The sequence below is a fragment of the Lampetra fluviatilis genome, chromosome 7 (genome assembly GCF_964198595.1).
Source record: "Lampetra fluviatilis chromosome 7, kcLamFluv1.1, whole genome shotgun sequence".
Taxonomy (NCBI): Eukaryota; Metazoa; Chordata; class Hyperoartia; order Petromyzontiformes; family Petromyzontidae; genus Lampetra; species Lampetra fluviatilis.
Genome location: NC_136281.1, coordinates 3977335 through 4000507, shown reverse-complemented (window position 1 = coordinate 4000507; position 23173 = coordinate 3977335). Strand labels below are relative to the sequence as shown.

General features: G+C 46.6%; 1 protein-coding gene across 2 annotated transcripts in view; it reads right to left on the bottom strand.

The window, feature by feature from the left end:
- Positions 1–8064: 8064 nt before the first annotated feature.
- Positions 8065–23173, bottom strand: part of SPTBN1 (spectrin beta, non-erythrocytic 1) — a 51660-nt gene continuing 36551 nt past the window's right edge. The window contains exons 16-39 of one of the 2 annotated variants that reach the window (XM_078858205.1): positions 22956–23093; positions 22517–22736; positions 22185–22382; positions 21741–22079; positions 21253–21455; positions 20932–21022; positions 18894–19040; positions 18343–18606; positions 17999–18223; positions 17756–17845; positions 17346–17624; positions 17093–17223; positions 16694–16898; positions 16187–16561; positions 15767–16011; positions 15496–15634; positions 15279–15363; positions 14077–14273; positions 13772–13899; positions 13497–13554; positions 11403–11641; positions 10809–10982; positions 10374–10416; positions 8065–9313 (exon numbers count right to left, since the gene is read on the bottom strand). In XM_078858205.1, the coding sequence (XP_078714331.1) occupies positions 9116–9313; positions 10374–10416; positions 10809–10982; positions 11403–11641; positions 13497–13554; positions 13772–13899; positions 14077–14273; positions 15279–15363; positions 15496–15634; positions 15767–16011; positions 16187–16561; positions 16694–16898; positions 17093–17223; positions 17346–17624; positions 17756–17845; positions 17999–18223; positions 18343–18606; positions 18894–19040; positions 20932–21022; positions 21253–21455; positions 21741–22079; positions 22185–22382; positions 22517–22736; positions 22956–23093 (4411 nt within the window). In that variant the 3' untranslated portion in view covers positions 8065–9115. The remainder of the gene's footprint in view (positions 9314–10373; positions 10417–10808; positions 10983–11402; positions 11642–13496; positions 13555–13771; positions 13900–14076; positions 14274–15278; positions 15364–15495; positions 15635–15766; positions 16012–16186; positions 16562–16693; positions 16899–17092; positions 17224–17345; positions 17625–17755; positions 17846–17998; positions 18224–18342; positions 18607–18893; positions 19041–20931; positions 21023–21252; positions 21456–21740; positions 22080–22184; positions 22383–22516; positions 22737–22955; positions 23094–23173) is intronic. The other variant, XM_078858207.1, reaches the window with a different exon arrangement.

Sequence of the window (23173 nt, the reverse complement as noted above, 5' to 3'; positions counted from 1 at the left end):
GAGCGCAATCACGCGGGCTCGTGATGGCTTTTAAGGGGGTGGTGGTGGGTGGCGTCTCGCACGCGTCACGTCGAAAACAAGGGGGCAACAGGTGTCAGAGTGGGAGGCAACGGGAAGGGGGTCACGGGAGGATTCGTAACAAAGACACCACTCACGTGCTTAGGAAATAAATAAATAATCGCACAAACAGACAATACCGCCTGCTTAACGTGTTTGTTTTTAAGCATCATTGGTTTTTGATACAAACACAAACTCTGGGCCGCTTTCCCTATGAAGTGTCGCATCGGCGGAGTCACGCTTGCTATGTTTATATTCTTGGTTTTAAGCAAGCCTGGCTCTGCTGACGAAGACCCTGTATCACCTCTGAATGTGTGTGTGTGTGTGCGCGTGTGACGAGTCTGGGAGCCGTAGTTCAGCGGTCAGCGCGCTGCGTTACGAACCTGGCGACACGAGTTCGATTCCCGCTCACGGCCAACACCGGTGACGATCATCCGAACGGGTCCTGGACCTCACCAAGGTCGACTCAGCCTCAAACAATTACCTGTTGCCGCTGGGGAGACAAAGGCGGTTGGGAGTGGTGCTGTTCACGCACCCCAGCCGTGTGCCGTGCCGGCCTTCGTAGGTACCCGCTAACAGCACTTGCCCCAACAGTCTATTCAGGCTACACGGGGGATCTTTGTCTTCTTCGTGCAATTGAGAATGCAGATGGTGCGTGCCCTGCCGTGATCCGATCACCGCCTTCCATAGACTCCATTGCTGCTTGCACGAACGGAGAGTGGGAACGGCTGTAGGAGCAGCAGCAGCAGCAGCATCGAATCAATTACAACCCGGGGCTCATTTCCATGAGTTAAATCAGATGGATGGGTGGGGGGGACTTGCTACTCTGTAGTCTCGGATTTAACGAATGTCAGCAGCCCGCGAGTGTGAATTGATGACCTCGTAGGCGCCGTGCCAATCGAACACACCGCGCAGCTATTCTTCTCCGCCTCCCTTTTGCCAGTTTCTTCCTGCGTGCATCGAAAATGAAAAATATCGCTACTGCTGCTGCCCCGCTTTTGCTGCATAGCCATTGTTTCGCTGAAGCTGATCGTGTCCGCAAAAGCGACACGACCAGATGGACACAGCACAGAGGTCATCTACTGTTGTACTGTGGTGTGACCCAGCATCAATGCTCCTCCGCACCTTCACGAACCCGCTCTGAGCTGCGACCTCCACGGTGTAGGGAGGCCAGCATTTGATTGATCAAGGACTGAAAATTATGTTTTTGCTGTAACTGCGTTTAACGCATCTCAAATGTTAAATGGGAGGCGGGGAGTAGGGAGATATGTATACATGATTTTAAACGGTAATTTCTGCAGAGCTGAGAGTCTGCATCTGGGGCAATGCTTGGAGCGGAGAGGGGATGAGTGAGAGGAATAGCATAGGGAGTGTACACGCGCATCAGGGGGTAGTATCAGTATCGCAACGACACTGGCAGCTCAGGGTGTACGGTAATCGGTCGGGTGGGACTCCCTTATTTGATTTGTCTGGCACGGTCGCACCTATAGGCTATATATCGGGCCTCCTATTGCCTAATCACACAATTATGCTCAAGGCATCGAACATTAATCAGAATCAGAATATGTATTTGTACAGGAGGAATCCGATGAACGATAAAGCTCTTTTGCACATATGTCCGGTAGGGGCGGGTAAGAACGTTACAACAACAAATAGTACACAAACATGACAGTGGTGCAACATGCAAGAAAGGTCAACAAATCCCCCAAACACTTACAAATAAAACTCCGTCTTGGCAAAATGCAGCCACTACAACTCCGTGGCACCTCTGTGCAATGTAATTGACGCGTATCTAATGAGATAAATAATACTCCTGGTTACACCAGCCCACAGGAGATAATTGTGTCCGCGCGTCGTGCAGGGCGGGGCTGGTGGGGAGGGTGGGGAGGGGCTGAGTGGGGAGGATGGGGCTGGGTGGGGAGGGGAGGGTGGGGAGGGGAGGGTGGGGAGGGGCTGAGTGGGGAGGATGGGGCTGGGTGGGGAGGGGAGGGTGGGGAGGGGAGGGTGGGAAGGGGCTGAGTGGGGAGGATGGGGCTGGGTGGGGAGGGGAGGGTGGGGAGGGGCTGGGTGGGGAGGGTGAGGAGGGGCTGGTTGGGGAGGGTGGGGAGGGGAGGGGCTTGGTGGGGAGGGTGGGGAGGGGCTGGGTGGGGAGAATGCGGCTGGGTGGGGAGGGGCTGGTCACCCCGTGGTGCCCTTATAAAACTCAACGTTTCACCTACTCACGCCGGCTTGTGCCCGCCCTCACAGTCGGGCACATTTGCGGAATACACCACGCCGCCGTTGACCCTGGCCATTGACCGAGCAACCCAACGTTCCTACCAGCTCCCTCCGCAGGAATGTGTTCCCAACAACGGATTTCTATTGTCCATTGTTCTTTATTGAAGTTACTGTCGTTCAACGCAAATTATGTTTTGCTACGTTACATCACGTTTCTTTACGGTAAATAAAACTATAACTTCCAATATTTAATAGCTGCGGAAGAGTTACAAGAACATATACAGTAGAAAATTAATGCAAAACAATAATAGCCTTTCACAACATTTTTTTAAATAAATAAGAGGCCTATCCTTGAGGACTATATTATTTTAGAATTATTTTATCACAGCATGGATCCTACAAACGCTTTCAACAGAAACTTTCGTCTCGAACATTTAACTTTAACATGACTATACTTGAATCATCCACTGAACTATATATATTCTTGGTTCTTTCAGTAAAGTCACGTAAAATGGAAATAATAAAATAAAAATATAAAACAATAAAATTCTCACGACGTTTCGACTGCAACACAAGCAATCATCATAAGGTGTGAAATCCACAACAAGACAATTTGAAACGTCGTGAGAATTTTATTGTTTAATATTTTTATTCTATTATTTCCCTTCTACGTGACTTTACCGAAAGAACCAAGAATATGAATCTCTGCAGTCACGAAAGCTTTAAATCAGAACTATATATGTGAAAATAATGAATTACATTGTCAACTCATCACAAAGATGACCCATCTCTCATTCCTTCACAGCCCCATTCTTTCTGTTTGCGGTGGCAAACTTGGAGATTTCCTTCCCCAAATGTACAGCCTCAAACTGTTGCCTTCTTGGTGATTGTCAAGGGGGCCCCAACTCGTAGCTTTGGCCACCAGGGGGGCGGGAGGCCAAGGCACCCGCTGCTCTCACGCGAGTTACGCTACTGGGCAGTGGTTACGGCAGCTGCAATTGACACTCGTTGCAGACGCGTTCGCGTTATCAGGGGGGACATCGTTGTACTAGAACGGCTCCCCATTGGCAGGACCAACGATCCCACACGATCAACATTCTTCACGCTGCTCCTGGTTCAAATTCTGAAGAACCCAAATTCAACAATTGCTCATGATTCCCTCGGTGGTGAGAAATCGTACGTACATTGTGCATCGGCATTGACTACTGGGAGCGACCTTGCTTTAGTCGTGTAGTCTATTGTGATTAAAGTGTGCGTGGTGTGTGTATCGACATTGGCTTCCCAGAGGCTGTGAAAGAAAACAAATTTGTCAAGACAAGGCTGCCTCGTCCAAGGTCACAGCCACCGTCATCCAAAGTAAGGTTCGCAATAGGCCCGCAGTGATCGCTAAACCATCAATGGGACCTTTCGAATGTTCCTCCATGTGTCGCGATCCATCGACTCGAGCCAGGCCTCCGGAAAGGCATGCTGCGCTCCGCCTCATCGAGCGCGATGAGGATCGTCGGCAGTGCCGGGTTATCCCAGTAGCACAAGTAGCTACATATGTAGCTACTTGTGCTACATGTGTAGCACAAGTAGCTACACATGTAGCTACTTGTGCTACATGTGTAGCACAAGTAGCTACATATGTAGCTACGGGCCTCGCACTTTCAAGGGCCCCGCGCTAAATAATTTCAAGCTATCAATTCCGGTTAAGTGATTCTGCACTTGCTCTATTACTATAGTGCTATACCGCCTTCAACTTTTATGAACGACCGGGTGTTTAAGGTTAGCGATTTGTCGTATTATCTGGCTGTGGCGCAAATAAAAAAAATACAATTACTTTACTATGCAAGTAGACAAAAAAATTGTGTTTTCATATTTATCTTTTTTTTTATTTAGGGCCCCTTTTAGAACAACATATGCTACAGGCCCCGCACTCGCTTCATCCGGTACTCGATCCTGCGGCAGCGCCAGGCTGAGCGTGGGCCTCCCTGTGGGCCTCTCCGTGGGCGGTGAGGCCACGTGCGGCCGGGTTCCGCTCGATGGTCCGTTTTAGTCGCTCGACCGCATGGGCGCGGTGAGCCGGATCGTGGTGTTGTCAGAAGACGAGCTACTACTCGCCCGAAATAGGGACCCGCAGAACGACGGTGCCGGATGATGAGGTCCTCCTCTGTGCGCATGAGATCAGTGCTAGGAGAAAAAAAAAACATTTCACCGTCACAAAAAATTACCCGATCCCGAGGAAACCGGCCGTTGACAGCGGCGCGTCTGAAACACCGCGTCCCGCTCTGCCGAGCAATCGAACGCGTTTGGTTTCAAGGGCAGCGGCGTTTGACTCCGCGAACAGGGGACGGCAGCCAACTCCGAGGTCTTGAGGACGCGGTAAACGGCGGGGCAATGCTGGTTTGGTTGCAGCGCGCTGGTCGACGTTGTGTCGATGGTGAATTGCACAATGGGCACCGTCTGATAAGGGGGAAGGGTGTTGCGGTTTTCAAAAAGAAATCAGGTTAAAGACGCATTTAATAATTAATCTGTCTCATATTTTGAACGAACGCGTACACTTTTTATTGGGTTGCGCTAGTTAAATTGGATTGGTGCAATGTTGCGTTTCCCTTGTGAAGAAGCGCTTTGTGATAACTTTATTATCGTGAATGGCGATATTTTTTTTATTGATCGGTCGCGGCCTGTGCACTCTCATATATATTCCAGCCCACGAGAGAGGAAAAAAAACTTGACAGGCACCTACCCAACCGACGTTATAACCACCGCCGCTTCTACGAAACAACAATTCACTTCACGAGGCAAGAATGTGACGCATTGTCGTGCACCCCTGAAGGTTTTCACCATGATCGACTCTGGACAATGGTAGCGTTTTAAAAGCCCATTACTGCGGAGCGCACACACACAGAGTTGTGTGCCGTGAATGGCCGTGATTCGGTGCGGACGCCGAGGGGCCCTTAAGGTGAACACACTCGAAGCCGGCTAAAAGAGGAGAGCGGTCGGTACCCGCGCTGCGTACCGCAGTAGGGATTTGTTTCCTTCTAGATTTGAAGCTTTCGTGACTGCAAGGATTCATATTCTTAGGTTTTTTCGGTAAAGTCACCTGAAGACGGAAGCTTGTGTTGCCTCCGAAACGTCGTGATTTTTATTTTATTTTACTTTTATACATTTTAATTTTAAATTTTTACCTACGTGACTTTACCGAAAATACCTAAGAATATGAATATTTGTGTCTCCACTGCGGAGTCTGCACGGGGTCATCTTGGTGGGGTTTAATATGCTGCTCCACCTCGGTCGGAGACGAAGCAGATGCAGTCTGAAGCAGCTCCCTCCTCGTGTGCCATTAGCTTGACGCGTGTTCCACAGATGATGAACCGGGCCGAGGCAGTGGTTGTTCGCGATTTGTTTTCGACCACCAGTTATACTGACGGCAACGGCATTGGCAGTGCTGGTACATGCACATCTCTTTTATCAATCAAATTGTTAGATGACAGTTTCACTATGCCGTGCAGTGAATGGGGAGGTGGCGGGGGGGGGGTGTTGATCATGTTTCGCTACGCTGGTCAATGCGATTGACATTAAACTATTTTTTTTATTTTGGCAGATAAGGCCCAGTAAAGCTCGATAGTATTTTTTTTCAGAAGCGACGTAGCAACAAATGATCGCTAAACGAAGTGGCTTATGATGTGGATAAGGTGGGGTGCAAATTTCTGGGAGCATAGAAGTACAATACAATCGTTTATTACTGGTAGGAACCTCCTGGTTACACCAGCCCACAGGGGATTATTGTGTCCGTCGTGCAGGGAGGGGCTGGGTGGGGAGGGAGGGGCTGGGTGGGGAGGGGAGGGTGGGGAGGGGCTGGGTGGGGAGAATGGGGAGGGGCTGGGTGGGGAGGGGCTGGTCACCCCGTGGTGCCCTTATAAAACTCAACGTTTAACCTACTCACGCCGGCTTGTGCCCGCCCTCACAGTCGGGCATATTTGCGGAATACACCACGCCGCCGTTGACCCTGGCCATTGACCGAGCAACCCAACGTTCCTACCAGCTCCCTCCGCAGGAATGTGTTTCTGCATTGCCCTCTTTTGGCCACCCCCCAACCATTCGCAACGTGTTGTGTGCATCATGGCCGCCCATCGGAGCGCCGTCTTGCTCTGCTTTGGCTTCTGAGATTAAATGCGATCTGGTGCATTGCGGGTGACGTTTCTCTTACCGACGTTTACATTGTTGCAACTCTGTATTCTCCCGTTGAGAGGTCGGTGGAAGGGTGGTGGTGCAGCGATTGGCGCGCTGCGCTCGTACGGCCAGCAGTCGGTTGACAAAAGGGCCTGCAATGTAAGTTTATTACACGTTCTTTTAAGGCATTTAAATTGCGAGGGTGGTGAGTGGGCTTTTTTTTGTTCTGATTCCGGATGTTTTCTGGTTGTTGCTTCTCTGATGAGCTGTTGTGTGCAAGACACGCGAGCCGATATTCGTGGCACGCAGGGTGGGATTTTTTTTTCATGAAACGTAAATGCGGTGAGAGATGGCCTCAGGGAAGCTCTCGTGCAATTAGGGGCATTTGGCATTGGGAGGTTGAGTGTGGCGGCAAGATCAATAACCCTTACAGTGTAGTATTAGGACTGTCCGGTGATGTAAATACAAATGACGTATCGATGGCTTGCTGCAGAATGTGTCGAAAAGTTTAGTTCAAAACACAAACCGCTGCACGGTGATCGTAATTGTTGACGACGCACGTCTGTAACACCGTCGTACGGAAATAATTTCGTATTTTACTTTACGATTATTTACAATTGCGCCTTTAAAAAAAAAATCCTATTACGTATAACTCTCTGGCTGTTTACGAATTAAGTTGGGTAATGTTTGAAGTAGTTGCAAACAGCTAATTGCTTCTGCTGTGTCGTCTACGTGTCGTAACCACATCTATCTCCGGTACACGAATGGTCAACTAGAACTTACATTCCAGAGCAATGGTTTTATTTTCACTCCATTTGCATTCTTACATTTTTCATCCAGCGTAAAAACAAATGTACATTTTTGGTTAAATGTGTTAATATTCTTTATGGGCAATATCTCTGGATATTACAAGCAATATAATTTTATTGGTTTATTTTTTTATTCATTAAAACACTTTTAACGATTCCTCTCTTTTTCCCTCCACTTCAAAGTTGTATAACTCCATGCCCCTTGGAATTGGGTGAGCCGATAATCATGGTGTTGGGGTCATCGCAGGATAAATCGCCCGACAGGTAACACTCCATTCTAAGAGTTGTTCTGGGCAAGACACGAAAAATTATTCCGATAGTCAAGGGGTCAAAGGTTATCAAGGTCAACTATTGGCATGTGCACCACTCCCATCCATTACCATTTTACTCATGCTCTTCGTGCCAGAATTGCGTTGTCTTATTATAGTGAATTGCACAATTACACAAATGGTGTACAAGACGTATGGGGAAAACAAACCCTATTTGATATAAACATAGATTGTAGGGCTTTAAATCCAACCGTTGTGGAGTGTCATTGAAAATGGCCCGATGGGAATTCAGTCTGCAGCTCTGTAACAGATGACTCACTGTACGTTATTATTCTTTATCAGCCATGGGCATCTGCCTGTCTCAAAAAAACTCTGGTCACAAAACATATTTTTGTAGACACCACAATGCACCCTATGCCCTCAACATCAGTGTCCCCCTACTCTGGTCCCACACGGACTTGAGAGTTATCCTACAGTGCGTACACGAGCAACCTGTACAATGTTTGCACTGTGTTTAAAATGGGTTTTACACTAACAAAAGAAGTGACCAATGGGAATAATTTGGTAGGCTGATTAAGTTTATTAACATACTTTGAATGGATACAGTTGAAAAATGTTTAACAAGAAGTGCAATAAAACAACAAAGAAGACTTACTTATGTATATAATCTGGTACCCTAATATGGCAAGCTTTACAGGATAAGTCGCTTACATGAAGTTCTAGTTGGTATGTCTTTACTACACATATATTGGAAAGTCAATAAAATTGAAGGTCCTCGAACGACATTCAGAACAAACCTAAAGTAGTACTCCGTTGTCAGTTTGCTATATGGTACGCCTTCTCTTATTCATCAATTACCAAGGAATAATCTTACATGTACACAAGACAAAAGCTGGGGTCTGCTTCCAGGTGAAATGAATATATTAGCAAGCAATCCCTCTCCCGTCCAACGCAATTCTTCATGTTTTATTGTGTGGGGGGGGGGGGGTCACGAGGGGAGTTTAAATAGCACGTTATCAAATCATGCTGTCGACAGTATGGCCAGAAATAACGGCTCATTAAATGGCAGAATGCTTACAATAATAATCATCATCACAACATGGTAATTTGCATCCTCCTTGTTTTTCATAAGCTTGCATAAACTGTAGTGATTAAAACCATATTTTAAATTGGTCCAGTCATTTTTGTCCAGTATAGGAATGATAAAAAGATTGTAATACAATAAAATGAGAAAAACCTATCTAATAAAATATTCCAAAAGAAACACACCCTACTACCCTTCTAAAAAGCTGCCTCACAGTAAATGTCATTACCGTAAAGAACTAATTAACTCTTAATCACAGTAAGGAAACGTTCCATGACATAGCTACACCACTGCATGCTGACTTTTTATGTCGTGTTCGGTCTACAACCAGCGATAACAAAACTGCCCGGTTCATCCTACATTAACGTCTTATGTATGAGGGCTACCCTACGCCCGCTTTATCAGCCGTAAAAATCGTTATTTGCAAAACACTGTTCCAAAGTTGTAACTAACAGTAGTGACCTTCATATTCCCGTGTACACAACGGATCGACGTGCAGAGCCATGCGGCCGGCAATGTAGCGTCTACTTCTTCATCTTAAGGAAGCTAAACCTTTTCTCCCGATCCTTCTCCTTCTTCTCAGGGCTGGTGGCTTCGCTAGGAGGGCCTGACGGCATGGTCTTGGAGCGCATGGGCGCCTGGCTGTCTTGGCTGCTGGGCGAGCTCGAGTCCCGGCTCGAAGCTGCTGCCTTGATGCTGTGTATCCAGTTGGCCATCTCCTCCTGTGGGCCGATACACACACGTCGGTTTGTGAAACGGGGGTTGTCTCACACCCCAGCCACTAAGACCTATGCAACCGTATTGCCTTCTATCCAGTGACTTGCATGTTCAGGGTTAGTGGATCACAAGCTGTGAGGTTGCCAGAAGATGACAGGACATCAATGGATGCAGTACACAGATGTATTCACTCAATTGGGACCCTGTGGATTGAATATATCTGTGTGATGTTGAGAATGTCATCCTTTTGAATGCATGGGTTTTAGTTACTCTGGTGTCCTCCCACATGCGAAAAACCCACTGAGAGAATTGACCAAACATCTCACTGTAGCCAGCACTCTCCTAAAAAAGTCTTGAAACTTGGAGACTTTCCTGGACAAGTAAGGGCATTTAGTCTGCATTTCAGAATACCTGCGGGCCAAATGAGGTGGCGCCTGTAAGTGGTGGTACAATACAGCAAGCAGGTTGCTGATCTATCTGTGTGTAGTACATGTATCCTTGACTCAAATGTGGGTTTTTTCTAATGTGCAAATACACGTGCTTGCCACAAATGAACCACAATACCTTACTGATCTCGTCAAGGAGCATAAACCATCAAGCGAACTCCGGTCACCCTTGCAGCGGCTTTTGGCTGGTATATTTAACAAAGACAGTGACTGCATCACATGCTTTCAGATGCGCTTCTGCAGCTGTCTGGAATGTTCTTCCTTCTGATATCAGGAAGCCACTGGGAGCTATGCACTTTTAAATCTAGATTGAAAATACAATTATTTAGAACTGCTTTTGTGTTTAGTTTGTTGTCCATTCGCCGCACCTTTGATTAGCACAGTTGACTACGTATGGTGCAAAAGAAGTTCAACATACATACATACATAGATACTCTGTTAATGTAACTTACTATCCAGAGAATGATAGGGTTTTAATTCAGCATAGGCAAGAACACGTTGTAAAGTGGAGAAAAAACCTGATGTGCTGAAGCAAGAAGCTCTGTTAATTAATAATCTCTTGTCTCACCATACCATTCACATTAACATATCCCCTTAATATTCCAGTTGTATTACTCACATCATCTTTGGCCTGAAGCAGGTATTCATTTCCATCAGGAAGCCTGGAAAAGTAGAATTTAAAAAAACATTACATTTTCATGTAAATATATATTCAGGCACTCAAATTGTAAAAAAACAGCAGCATAATGTGAAGCAACATTTTGTGCGCAAACTCGTGCTGTTGATGCTTTATGGCCTTTCCACAGACAACAGAGGAAAGCCTTCTCTAGTATGACGCACACATTCTTCTCAGCTGATGGGGGTCCAACATCAACTGGAGTGGACGTTAATATTTCTCTCTCTCTCGTGAAACACGGACACAATGAACCTCTCATCTCGCTCACGAGCTCTGCCTTACGAGATGGTACAAACAAGATGGACAGAGCTCTTCTTGGTGGTGTTGTGGGGTCAGCCCTGTGATTATTCTTCACGGCAGGAAATGAATGACACTTACTTAAGTCTGAGCACGTGCTTCTTCTTTTTGTAGTCCGAGGCAACGTCGCACACCGCGTTGGCCAAATTGACGGGGATTTCATTATGGTAGGTGTTTCCAGTGTTCATGTTCTTGGAATCCTTGTAGAATCCAAATTCTTGGTTGTGCAGCACGCAGTACAGTGTGTGCCAAGACCTAACAATGAAGAAAACATTTTACTTATTAAAATGAATGTAAAAACACCCATGGTCGTTACAGCTATTAATATTTCAATTTGACAAATGAATCTACAATTCACTCTTGCTATGCATAGGTTAACGTGGTGTGTGGCTTCTGGGAGTGCTAACATTTGCCCCCGAATGAAATGTGTTTGTACACATTAAGAAGGCCAAACAAATAAATCTCCTTTCACATGTACCATTAGTCACCCCCTCCACACCATTGTGTTACTGTGTATTCAGCAAATGTCTTGGAATTGGCCGTCCCATTGCAATGCATACATACCCGTGTACATTCCACTGTAGTTGAAAACATAAAATAGGCTAGCAATGAAACATTTAATTCCCAGCCAGTATGCAGATGTAGGAGATGCAGGAGGCTGGCATTGGACCCTACCTGCTGGAAGCCTTCTTGTTATGCGACTCCCACTCGTGTTTTCGCAACAGGAAGCCTTCTTTGCGGAAGGCTGATCCCTCCTCGGCCTTGCCAGGCAATGTGGACACGGACTGAGAATGCAGCGTGTGGGGCTTCCGACGGTCGGACGATGGCGATGGCTCCGGGGTCAGCTTCCTCGCACCGTCTGCCTCGTTGTCGCCATTGCCGTTCACTGATGGATCCAGCATGTTGGAGCCCTGCTGGAAAGATGCAGCATGCATGTTACCAAACGAGCTCGAGAGATGTATTGGACAAGGGGTTTGCAGCACCCGGTAAGTGGCAAACACTTTGAAAGAGTGTGATCTTTGAGGGGCAAGCATGTTGAGCATTTCTTCTGTCATGTTTCAAAGCACGACTATGGGCATCTTTAGGAGTTGAACTCATAATGATACCCGCAGTCGTGCATGGCAAATGCTTAAAAGGAAAAATGCTCAACACGCAGTCAAACTCGGTTGAGTGGCTGAGAAAACACACACGTTAAACTTAAGGTACATTTTTCCCAAAAATATTACCATTTTTTATTTTACCATATTTCCCCAGCATTAGTTTAAAATATGTACACAAAGGAGCAACTATTGCTGTCAGATTATTAATCTTCGATCTGTTAAATATAAGTCAATGAATATGATCATAATCGCATTTAGACACTAGAGCTGTACACATCCTAATAAATGTGCATCCATCATAAACGTCAAACACGTGCAGGGGAGCACATCAACCCAGACACTCCAACATGCACGGTGCGCAGTGCAGATCAAAACAAGCAGAGTGGCACACAAGGTAGGCACACACCTGCCACTGCATGTTAGCGTAGGCAATTCTGTTTATAAGCATGAAAAGCATTGTACAAATATTTGTATACAAAGGCCACTGCATACAGGGGCTAAATGGCGCAGTAAATGATGGGGAGCACTGCACACTATGATGCACGTTTACCCAGTGATGAGCGCCTGAGCCAAGCGATGTGCCCTCGCAGCGAGCAGTCGCTCCCTGCAGAGACCCTACGAGTGTTCTGCTCTGGTTCATGCACCATGCCCCCAGGCTACAGTATTTAAAATGATCCCTTTGTCAAAAAAGTAATTTGACAAAAGCAGACTTTTGAATTATTGATAACCTTTTTATTTTGGCATTTAACACGCGACTCGAGTGCTGTTCGGATAAAGGACGCCTTTTGAATCGCGTCCATTTTACATGATGAATATGTATAAGAAATCTTGCATGTGTTGTATCAGAATTAATTTAAATAAATAAATATGCAACAGGGTGTAATCTTTAATTGATCAGTGTGCATATTGTGTTTTAACGAGGCATACTAGAATGGGGCAATGATATTAGTATTTTATTATTTCAAGGTCTTTCAAAAATCTCCATTAAAATTAATTCAATGATAATTCGCATTTTCCATGACGATTAATTAACATATAACCACGACGATGGAAACATGTTCAAGTGTAATAGCATATGCGCATAATTAGAATACGTATTACATACGTTATTTAACTATTAAACAAGTATTACCTCCTGTGCTGCTCATCTGGTCATGTTAAATGTTCACGGTTCAGAGTCCAAGCGAACCGTGAGAAACATTTGTTAAAAGCAAAAACTGTGTGCGAATGATTAAGCGGGAGTGACTTGGTTAGTGATGAGCCCAGCCTTTAATCAGATGTTAGTGACAATGCTATCCTCATCCAACACTCGCTTTAATAAGGAAGAACGTAACGTTATACACAAGTAGGCTTCATTTCCAAGTTGTATCGCACACATGCAATGATTTAAATATGACAACAGTACGTGTTCTGCATTATCAATAAAAATACGAGCCACAGAGCAGTTACTTTAAAAAATGTTAATACGTGAGAATATTTAAACAAGAAATAATGTCATATAAGCAACAATGTAACGTTCACAACTCTGCAATCCCTTTATTTTGTAAATACAAAATATCATAAATATCTTATACTTGCGTGTTTAAATGGCAAAATTGCAATGCTATCTCTATCTGTTCTGGTAATAGTGGTGGTGTGGCATGTAGTGCCTGGACCAGTAAGGACTGACCCTGGGTGATTCTTGGTCGGAAGAGATGCCGTTTTGTGTGACGTCTTGCGTTCGTATCCTTTAGGGAAAATGAAAAAAATTGGAATGATCATGTAGTGTAAAATTATTTATTACTAACTTTGTTAACATCTTCCATACCAAATATTGCATGCTGCCAAGTTATATAAAAAAACGCAATGAAAACCAAAGAGACACTGGATTTAAAATAACTTAACATTACCGACGTGACTAATCTGTACCTGAAGTGTGATAATACCTCGTAGCGGTTAACACACCTTTGTTGTTCAGCTCTGATCTGATCTTCGAGTTTCTTGGCTTCTAACTGAGCCTGTAGTTCCTGCTGCTGCTGCTGCTGCCTCTCCTCCTCTTCCTTCTGTTGTTTGCGCAGCTCCAGGAGTTCCAGCTGATGAAGTGAGAAAAGGGGGTGCAACATTTTGAAAATGTAACCACTGCCGAGTAGCATTATCAGCAGCAACAACAGCCGGCGAAGAAACCTCCAGAGGGGATGGGGGGGGAGGGTTGCGAGGAGGAGGAGGGGGGGGATCAGGCACGGCCAAGCCACGTGCGTCTTCCCACTCACGGTGGTGTGCTTCTCGAGCACGTTGAATCGCTCGTCCCATGTGGAGACAGACTTCTCAAAGGCCTCGTGGCGCTTGAGCAGCTGCTCCACCTCGTCCACGCTCTCGCCGACCTCCTGCGTGGTGATGTGTGGCTCCTGGGCCAGCAGCCAAGCCTCGGCCACCCCCGCGTCGCGCGCAAACTGGTGCACCTCGAGGACTGTCGGCAGCATTGGCATACGTGAGTCTCCGTGAGAACTCGCAGATCAACCGCGAGATAATAATTTGTTTAAAGGCACGAATTAAACGTCTCATTTAGTTATATGTAACAACGCTTTTTGTCAATCTATTGCCGTGTGAAAGCCTGTCCACACCTCGCAGCCGTCGGGGGGGTTACTCGAAAATGCGTCATTGGGTGGTGACATGGCCTGGCGGAAGCGCGTTCGCGACTTGCTGCAGAGGTTCACGGTTCATATAATGAGGGGCCACCCTGGTTATTACTGCAGGTGTATCAACCGTAAAATTACTCATCGTTTGCTTCACAGTGGACGCTAAAGATCCAATGATGCCATTTGCAAGGGTAGGCCATTTGTGTGCCGGCATCATAGTCCAAATGTTTAATATTTCCTGGAAATTACTCAGTTGGAATGTACAAAAGAATCATTACCCCCCCTACTGCAGAACTTGGCAAGACACTCCTGAAAAAGTCATGGGACTCGGAGAGGCTTTCCTGGGTAAATGCGCATTATAATAAGAATAAATAATAAAAAGTACTGGTTGTTGAATATCAAGAGCATAGTTATGGCAGTATAGAATTATGAATACAAGAACTGATTATGCCGCAGTAACCTCTGCTGCCCACAATGTAGCCTCGCATTCTGGGTAGTTTTGTCATATGCCCCATTCAATTACTTTTAGCTTACCTTTGTAGAAATAGTAAAGGAAACAAGTATCTGCCATAGTATTGTAAAACGTAATTTCCACCATTGCTTCAGGACCATCAATACATATAAACACCACCAAACATTAATTCTGAGCAAGGGGGACATTTTGATCTTGAGTAACCAAAAACATTTCCAGAAAGTACTTTTTAAAACATTATTGTACACTTGTAAAGGGCAACGTAATACTCCATGACATCCACATATAATTCACTTTCGTTTACTGCAAGTAATAAACGTGAATGTGTCAGGTGATACGAACGCGAGTGCACTGAATTACGTACTCAGTTTGAGCCAGTGGGCTCTGTCCTCCCACTTGCTGACCATCTCCTTTCGCTTATCAGTCAGCTGACCAAGTTTCTCTTTTATCTGATGGGGAGGGAGATTGATTCAAGCTTTTAAACAGAAATTAAAGAACCCCATATGAATAACAATCATGTTCATCATTGTTACCCAACTGACTAAAGTACATTGGTGTCTAAATCGATGTTTGGTGTGTACCTCGTCTGTTGCGTAGTGTTGACGGGCTAGTAGAGATTTCCCAAGCTCAATGACGGTCGTGAAGTTGTCATTCCGGGTGTCAATTTCCGCCTTAATTCCCTGGTGGTTGTTCATCAGCAACTCGACTGAAGAGACATCCCTACAAAAGCACATTTATGCCTCTTGAGAAAAGAACAGAAAAACTCCCCCGGTTCCACAGACGATGACAAATAATTATCAATGTTTGTTTTAACAAGATTTGCATTTTAATTTGCGATGCCATCGCACTAACCTCGGCTTCTCCTGGGCGTTGATCTGCCGGATTGTGTTTTCCATCCAGAGCATCAGGTCCCGCACGAGGCTGAAGAAGCGGAACTTCTCGCCAGTGTCGGCTAGCCGCAGCTTGCGAGCCTCACAGGCGTCCAGCAGCCCCTTCCAGGCGGCCACCACCTCTTCCTCCCGCCGCTCGATGTCCTCCACTTTCTCCCCTGCGTAGCTTCCTCTCAATCTCTCCGCATCCTCCTGCAGCACCTTCACCTGCAGGAGAGAAGAGTACAGGGTGTCGCTTCTTGCCAGGTGTAAAAAAAACAACTTAACTAAGCACAATTCAGTTTAACAAACTGTTATTTTCTTTCTCCAACTGCTTTATTATTAGTTTTGTCCCACTTTCAATGGTACCGTTGGCCCTTAAACGCTGATGAGATGGACGCACCTGCACGCCGAGTGCCTGGATGTCGTTCTCGAAGGTGGTGTGCTTGCGCTGTAGGCTCTCCACTGTGTTCTGGTCACGGCCCAGCTCCTCAGGCAGCTGCATTTGCTTCTCGTTGATACGAGACAGCACCTCACGTGCGTCGTGATTGAAGCGATGCAGCTCATACGAGGCGGCCAGCATCTGAGTGCGTGTGTCGATGAGCTCCAGGAGGTCGGCCCATGCCTCATTGAGGCCATCCTTCCAGTCAGCCACCGAGGCGGAGTCCGAGTGGCCAGCCTCGATCAGCGTGTCTGCGATCCTGTTCACGCTGTCCACACGCTCCTGGCCGATCGTCGCCGTGTCGCGTGCAAACTCCGCAAAACGTTCACTCAGCATCTGCAAAGGGACACGATGCCAAAGCGAATCAAACCAAAGAAATTAACTGTGACTGGAGAAATGAATTGCCGTTAGCCCCAGTTAAGCTATCTATGAGCCACATGAACAAATAAGCGAATGACAGCAACTCACGGTGACGTGTTCGTAGTCCTGGCCCAACTCATGAGAGCCGGCCACCACCTCGCGCTCGGCAATCCACTGCTCCAGGTCGTCCACCTCGCGGTTGAGTTGGAAAAGCTTGTGCCGCTCCTCCAGCCGCCCCCGTCGCTCCTCTGCCAAGTCCTTGAGACCAGCGTAGAGCTTGTCCGCCTGGGACTGTCGCAGCCCAATGCGCTCGCTGCATGCCGAAAAAAGCAGGAAACTTATACGTGCCTCCTTCCAATTTAGGATATTGTTATTTCATTGTCATAAAAAGTGATATTCATATTACAGCATATCAACTAGTTTATTTTGCTCATGTTATATATTCATGGATATTGAAACTTGACAATAACTGTTAAACTTTCAATAGATTTAGATAAAGTAAGGTACCTTTCTGGATGCCTGGAAGTGACGAGGTTGCGACTGGTTTCTGACAGCTGGTGAATAACATCCGAGTAATTCTCCACCGACTGCTCCAAGATCTGGTGCTTCTTCAGCATAGCCACGGCACTTTGCTCGTCCTGGGTGTGAAAACCAAACACGATTTCCAAGTGCATGCACACGAGCCTACGCACGTCCGTTCAAACGATCACATTACATCAAGCGGTGCTGACTGTGTGCTTTCCGCACTACCGAGCCGTACCTTGGCTTTCTCGTCGGCGATCATATAGAGCTCCTGCTCACTCATCCACGCCTCCGCCTCAGCCACATCGAAGTAGTACTGCTGGGCCTTGAGGGACTCCTCAAGCCGGATGTGGCGGTCCTTGGCCTCCACGATCATGGTGGCCCACAACGCACGCAGGTCCTCGAGCCTTTCATGGATGGCCTCCGGGTCGACGCTGCCACGCGCAATTAAGTCTTCCCCACGTTCGCGTATGTCCTCGATGCGCGGCTCGTGACCCTGGATCTCCTTCTGCAGGTTCTGCATTTACACAGTGCCAATGTCCGCAACTGAGCAAGCCGCAATGCTATGTTGTGGAGGCGTTTGTACAAACAGCATTACAAATGACACCATCTCAACCGGTGGCAATGCAAGGTTCTTCCATCAATTACCTGGTTTTTCTTGATGAGCAGTTGGACGGTTTGAAGATTGTTTCCGTGGTCTCTAGATGCGGCCAGTGGCATGCGCTCTTCCACCCAAAGCTGAGCACAAATTATAGTCCACAAAAAAAGGTCTTAATGGGTTTGGCAACATGTTTACGTTTACAGTTAGATATGTACCAGGTGTGTCGAGATAATTGGGCAGACATGAATGTATCTTTACTGCGTGTGTGTGTGTGTAGACGGAGCACTTACGATCTCATCCTCGAGGTCCCGGATGTACTGATGCACCTCTTTGGATGCCAGCAGCTTGTCGCGCCGCTGCTGCAAGGGCGCTAGCACCTGCTCAAAGCGGTTCTCCACCGTGAGCCGTTGGCTATCTACCTCGTCCCGTCCTTTCCCCTCCTGGCACAGCACGGTCGCTTGGCTCTGCAACTCCTCCACCTCCTTCTTCCGCACCTCCATCTGATTCTCCAGCATCTGTCAGGGGTAGCCAGCATTTTAGTTGTCTTTGCTTCGCATTGCTGTTCCTCCTGTTAATAAATAACCGCGTGCAGCGCAAGACTCGTGTTTTTGCATCACCGCTGCGGGTGTGCTACCTGTTGTTTCTTGATCAGGATGTTGACGCTGGTGAGGTCATTGCCGTGGTCGTCAGAGCTGATCTGCGACTCGATCTGATTGACCCACTTGTCCAGGTCAGCACAGCTTTGCGTGAACAGCTCTGCACGGTTTGCATCAAAGAGCCTCTGGGCCTTGAGCTGTGTGGTGTTCTCCAGCTCATCCCACAGCTCGTGCAGCTCTGACAACTTTTCCTTCACCATCGGCTCAGTCTCCGGCTTCTCCACCATTAGCTGCTGCCCTTCCTGCACAAGCGCCACCAAAGACCAATCAATCAGTTAAATACCTTAATTAAAAACAAGCTAAGGGCACATCAAGACAGTGTATTTCTAATTTGGAATTATAATGGGAACATAGATGAATAAAAAAAAAACCTTCCTTATTGGACCCACTTTTCCATTTCATGCTTTTTAAATATTTACAACACATTTTTATATGAACTGTGATAGCATTAAATGCATGCAGGCGTGCGCATCGTCGGCCGGTGGCTGTCAACCCGGCGTTGTGCAACTATGAGGGGGAGGGGCCTTACCTCGTCAATCTTCTCCAGCCACTCCTTGTTGGACGCCAGCTCGGCCATGAAGGCCTGGTGCTTCTGCCACTTGGTATGCAGGTTCCGTGCCTCATCGTACGACATGTCCTGGGCTGTCAGCATCTTCTCATTGATCCACAAGGTGAGCTATGGACGAGACAACCATGGCTTTAGCACCTGTTTAAGTTCAACCTGGTGTTTTCCGAAGTCTTTGTTAACACAACCTCGGTAATGGACCACCAGGTGGCGCTCTTAACTTCTACAACAGTGATGGAAGGTTTTTACCCTTTTAACTGGTACAAAACTGACACCAGTTAAAAGGGTAAAAACCTTCCATTATATTTTGCCACTGGTAAAAGAGATCTCATAGTGTAAATTCTACAACAGTGGTTACAGACCTGTGATGTACGCTTTTTTATTTTACCAGGTAAGGCCCACTGAGCTATACAGCTCTTTTTCAGAAGCGATCTGGCCACAAACGATAGCTCAACAAAGTGGCTTATCATGTGGAAATGTATAACAGCCAAATACTCGAAATGCATGTTTCTAAATGTGGAGGGAAAAACAGGAGGACCATGGGGAGAACATGCAAACTCCAAATATACAGGCGTCAGGTCAGGATAAAACCCACGCCCTCCTTTATACCGGGCAAAGAAGTTAAACATCTCAACACCGTGGCACCCACACCATTTTGTAGGTCCACAAGGCCCTGGGTATTGGTCTGCAGAACTATTATTAGAAATTATGATTGCGCTTGCTTACCTAGGAAAGCCTCACCGAGTCTCAAGCAACAAGCCAATTGATTTAGCACTTGATAGCTATGAGGGGGCGATGATAGAAATGTTAATTTCAATTGAGCAACTTGCAGTGTCATTTTTTTACGTTTGGATCACAACAAGGCCACACAATTGGCTGCTCATGCAAATCACGTCACTGGATCTTTAACGTCGACTGTGAAGCAGACCGCAACGTATTTTTAATGTTAATGCACCTGCAGTATTAATCAGGGTGGCCGCTGTTTTCAAACCATTAACCTCTGCATCAAGCGGCGAATGAGCTACCATTGCGTCTATGATATTCTACACAAAGCACCTACATTTTTGTACTGCCCGCTTATTTATATTCCGCAACAGCAAGTTCGTACATTTCATAGCCCCCGAAAGTTTTTTGAGGGTTGACAGTGGTTCATACGTCCATAAAGGTTGGAACCTCTGTTACAGACACCGTCTATGGCCACCGAGTGACAACCAGAGTTTAATCATTTACATTTCACATCGTCAGTCGCCAGAACTGGCTGTGCATATCCAAATGCTAGGTGGCGCTTGCGGCTGTGTGTATCAGTCCAGTGGACCACAATTACGCAAGTCGAAGCATGGCTCTATTTAAACACTAGGTGGCGCCGACTGAATGTATTGTAGAGCATATACCACTGGATGGTAACCCTTCACAATTCCAAACACTTAGATGGCTGTTCTTGATACTGTACAGTGTGGAATGCCACATATCTGAAAACAACTGATGCTAAAAACTCGTGCTGTTGCAATCTGCCTGCCCAAAACGTGACCCGCAGGTCAAGGATGGCATTCGTCGTTGTCATACCCCACAATCCCAGTCACATGCTTGCACGCACGCACGCGCACTCATGCGGACAGAATGCACACTGTTAAAATCATTAGCGTCCTTTAAGGAGACACGCCATGTGTTCAAACCAGTTTGTCACTGAACAGCAGGCTTGCCACCGGTCCGAGTTTGACTGCCCAGATCAACGAGAATTAGCATCTGTGCTTAGGTGGCCAGGAATTGATTTGTACTGTGATCTGGTGGTTGTGTTGAACTTTATTCCAGTGTACTGCATAGTTATGGTCGACCTGGGCTGACGGGATATGTTCGGGTTCGGTCTGTGGAAAAGGTGGCAACCCTACTGAAGAGGCACATTGAACACATGAACCTTCATTGCGTTCTGTGCAACCAATCAGTACGCAAAGTTGTGAGCGTTTAAGAAATTAACGAGCTTTTCCCTATTAATCCCAGTACTCACCTCTTGGCAATCCTGCAAGAACCTCTGGAGATCTCGGTTGTCCTTGAGTCGAGCAAGAACATCTTCAGCTGTCATACGGTTCTTCTTATGCCTTTAATAGCCAAACAAAGAAAGGCACAGTAAAGCAAGGCATAGTAATGTTACAAAAATTAGGGACTGCATTGAAAGCGAAGATGAAAACATTATTAAGCACGACAATTATGTCTACCATTGGCATAAAATACATTAAAACTGCATCGTAATTTTTGTTTTACTCAAATGCATGTTAATGCAACACAACTGAAAAGGTATTGAAGATGCAATGCTGAAGCACAGGCACACCTTTCATCGATGGAGTCCACCTTCTCCTGGATCTTGTCTGCGTATGTGTTGTCCTCGGTGAGCAGCCTCCTGCCGGTCTCCAGCGCGCCGACAATTTTTTCATCGTTCGTGTCCATGGTCGTCATAACGTCCTCGTGGTTCTTGATGGCCTCCTCGGCACTCTCCAACGTAGCCGGCATCTCAACATGGCCCAGCACGTACTCCTGCAGCGCATAAAAACCATCCTAAATTTTACAGGTAGGAACAACAGTTCCACACTGCCCACCAGGGATTATTTGTCTGTCTGTCTGTCGTGCATAGCCACGCCCTCGATTTCTATTTAATAGAGCGCTTCGGGCGGGCTCAGCACCATGTGACGCGCCGCGTGACACGGATCGTACGAATGCGCTGTCCAACCAAGTTCCTACCTGCCCACTCCGAAGAGACGTGTTAAGACCCATTCGCGCACACCAGCCGACAAAGTAACAAGACTCCCGTGAGTTACGCACCTGATTGCTAAGGAAGCCGTCTGCCTGGCGAGCATCCTTCAGGAAGGCCTGGAAGCCATGTGACTGGGACAGTAGGCTATGCCTGTTCTCCCACATCTTGTTGAGCTCATTCCAGCCCGTGTCGAGCGCCTGCAGGCGCTGGTGCAGAAACATGTACTGCGGGTCACTCTGATCGCGTGTCACCACTTCGCCCATGTCGCGCATGCGCTGGTAGTCGTCTTGGTAGTTGTCGATCTCGTTCTTGATAGCTTCGTGCTGCGCCAGCAGCTTCTCCGCTTCCGGGAGGGTGTTGGGCATATCCTCCGATGCAATCGCCGTCTGAGCTTTAGACAGCCAGGTCTGCACAATTGGGAGGAAGATGAACAAGTGATTGCTTGTGCTTGTGGTGTACATAGTGCAAGTGTATTATTACAAGCGCAAGAGGTTTAGAAACCTCCTCATTACCTGGAAATCATCGAGGTCACGCAAAAACTGCTGCAGCTTGCTGGCTTCTCCCAGCGACTCCTCTCTGTTCTGCAGCGTCTCCTTCAGGTTGTCCCACACCTGGTTAATCTCCGCAAGGCGGCCCAAGATGGCATCTTGCTGCTCGGGGTGCATTGAGGCCAAACGCTCCGCCTCGCCTTGCAAGTCGGCCAATTTTGTCTGCACAATTACAAAAGAAAATGTGGATTTTTTTTTAATTGAAGGTCATCACTGAGAATGATGCAACATCAAACACTGGTTTTATTTTTACTTTCTAAAAAGTCTTGCATTAATGTGTGCGACAAAATACTTGCCTGAATTGCAGCGAGGTCGCGCTCCATGCCAGACAGCTTGCGCTGCAAGGCCATGACGCCGGCGAGGTCGTTGCCCAGCTCCTGTGTGGACTCGATAACTTTAGTCTTCTCACGGATCCACGCTTTAGTTTCGTTGCACTCCAGGTGGAAGTTCTGGATGCTCAGGGCAGAGCTCAGTGCTTCTTTCTTTTGGTCCACAAGCTCTCGGAAGTCGCTCCACCTGTACAAAACAACCATAATTAGATCTTGACTTAAAGCTTTCGTGACTGCAGGAATTAATATTCTTGCTTTTTAAAAACTACAATTGTCTTGATGGTATACAAATGCACTTATGTTATATCATACAACACAATAAAATGTTCATGAAGCAAATATAAAAAGTAAGTGTTTGCTGCATATGTAAGAATATATAAATAATAAAGTTTGCTTATGCACTTACACAGAGTTGAGATGATCTTGCTTAGCCTTGATGTCTTGTTCGCTTGGGTGTCCTGCATGCATGAGCTGCCGAGCCAGTTGGTTTACGACTGCTATCCGAGAAGCCTGGCTGTTCATCTCTGGTTCAAAACCTTCAAACCTGTCACAAGCAACAAACCAATTGATTTAGCACTCAACAGCAATTACATGATAATTATGACTCTAAACAACCACTAACTG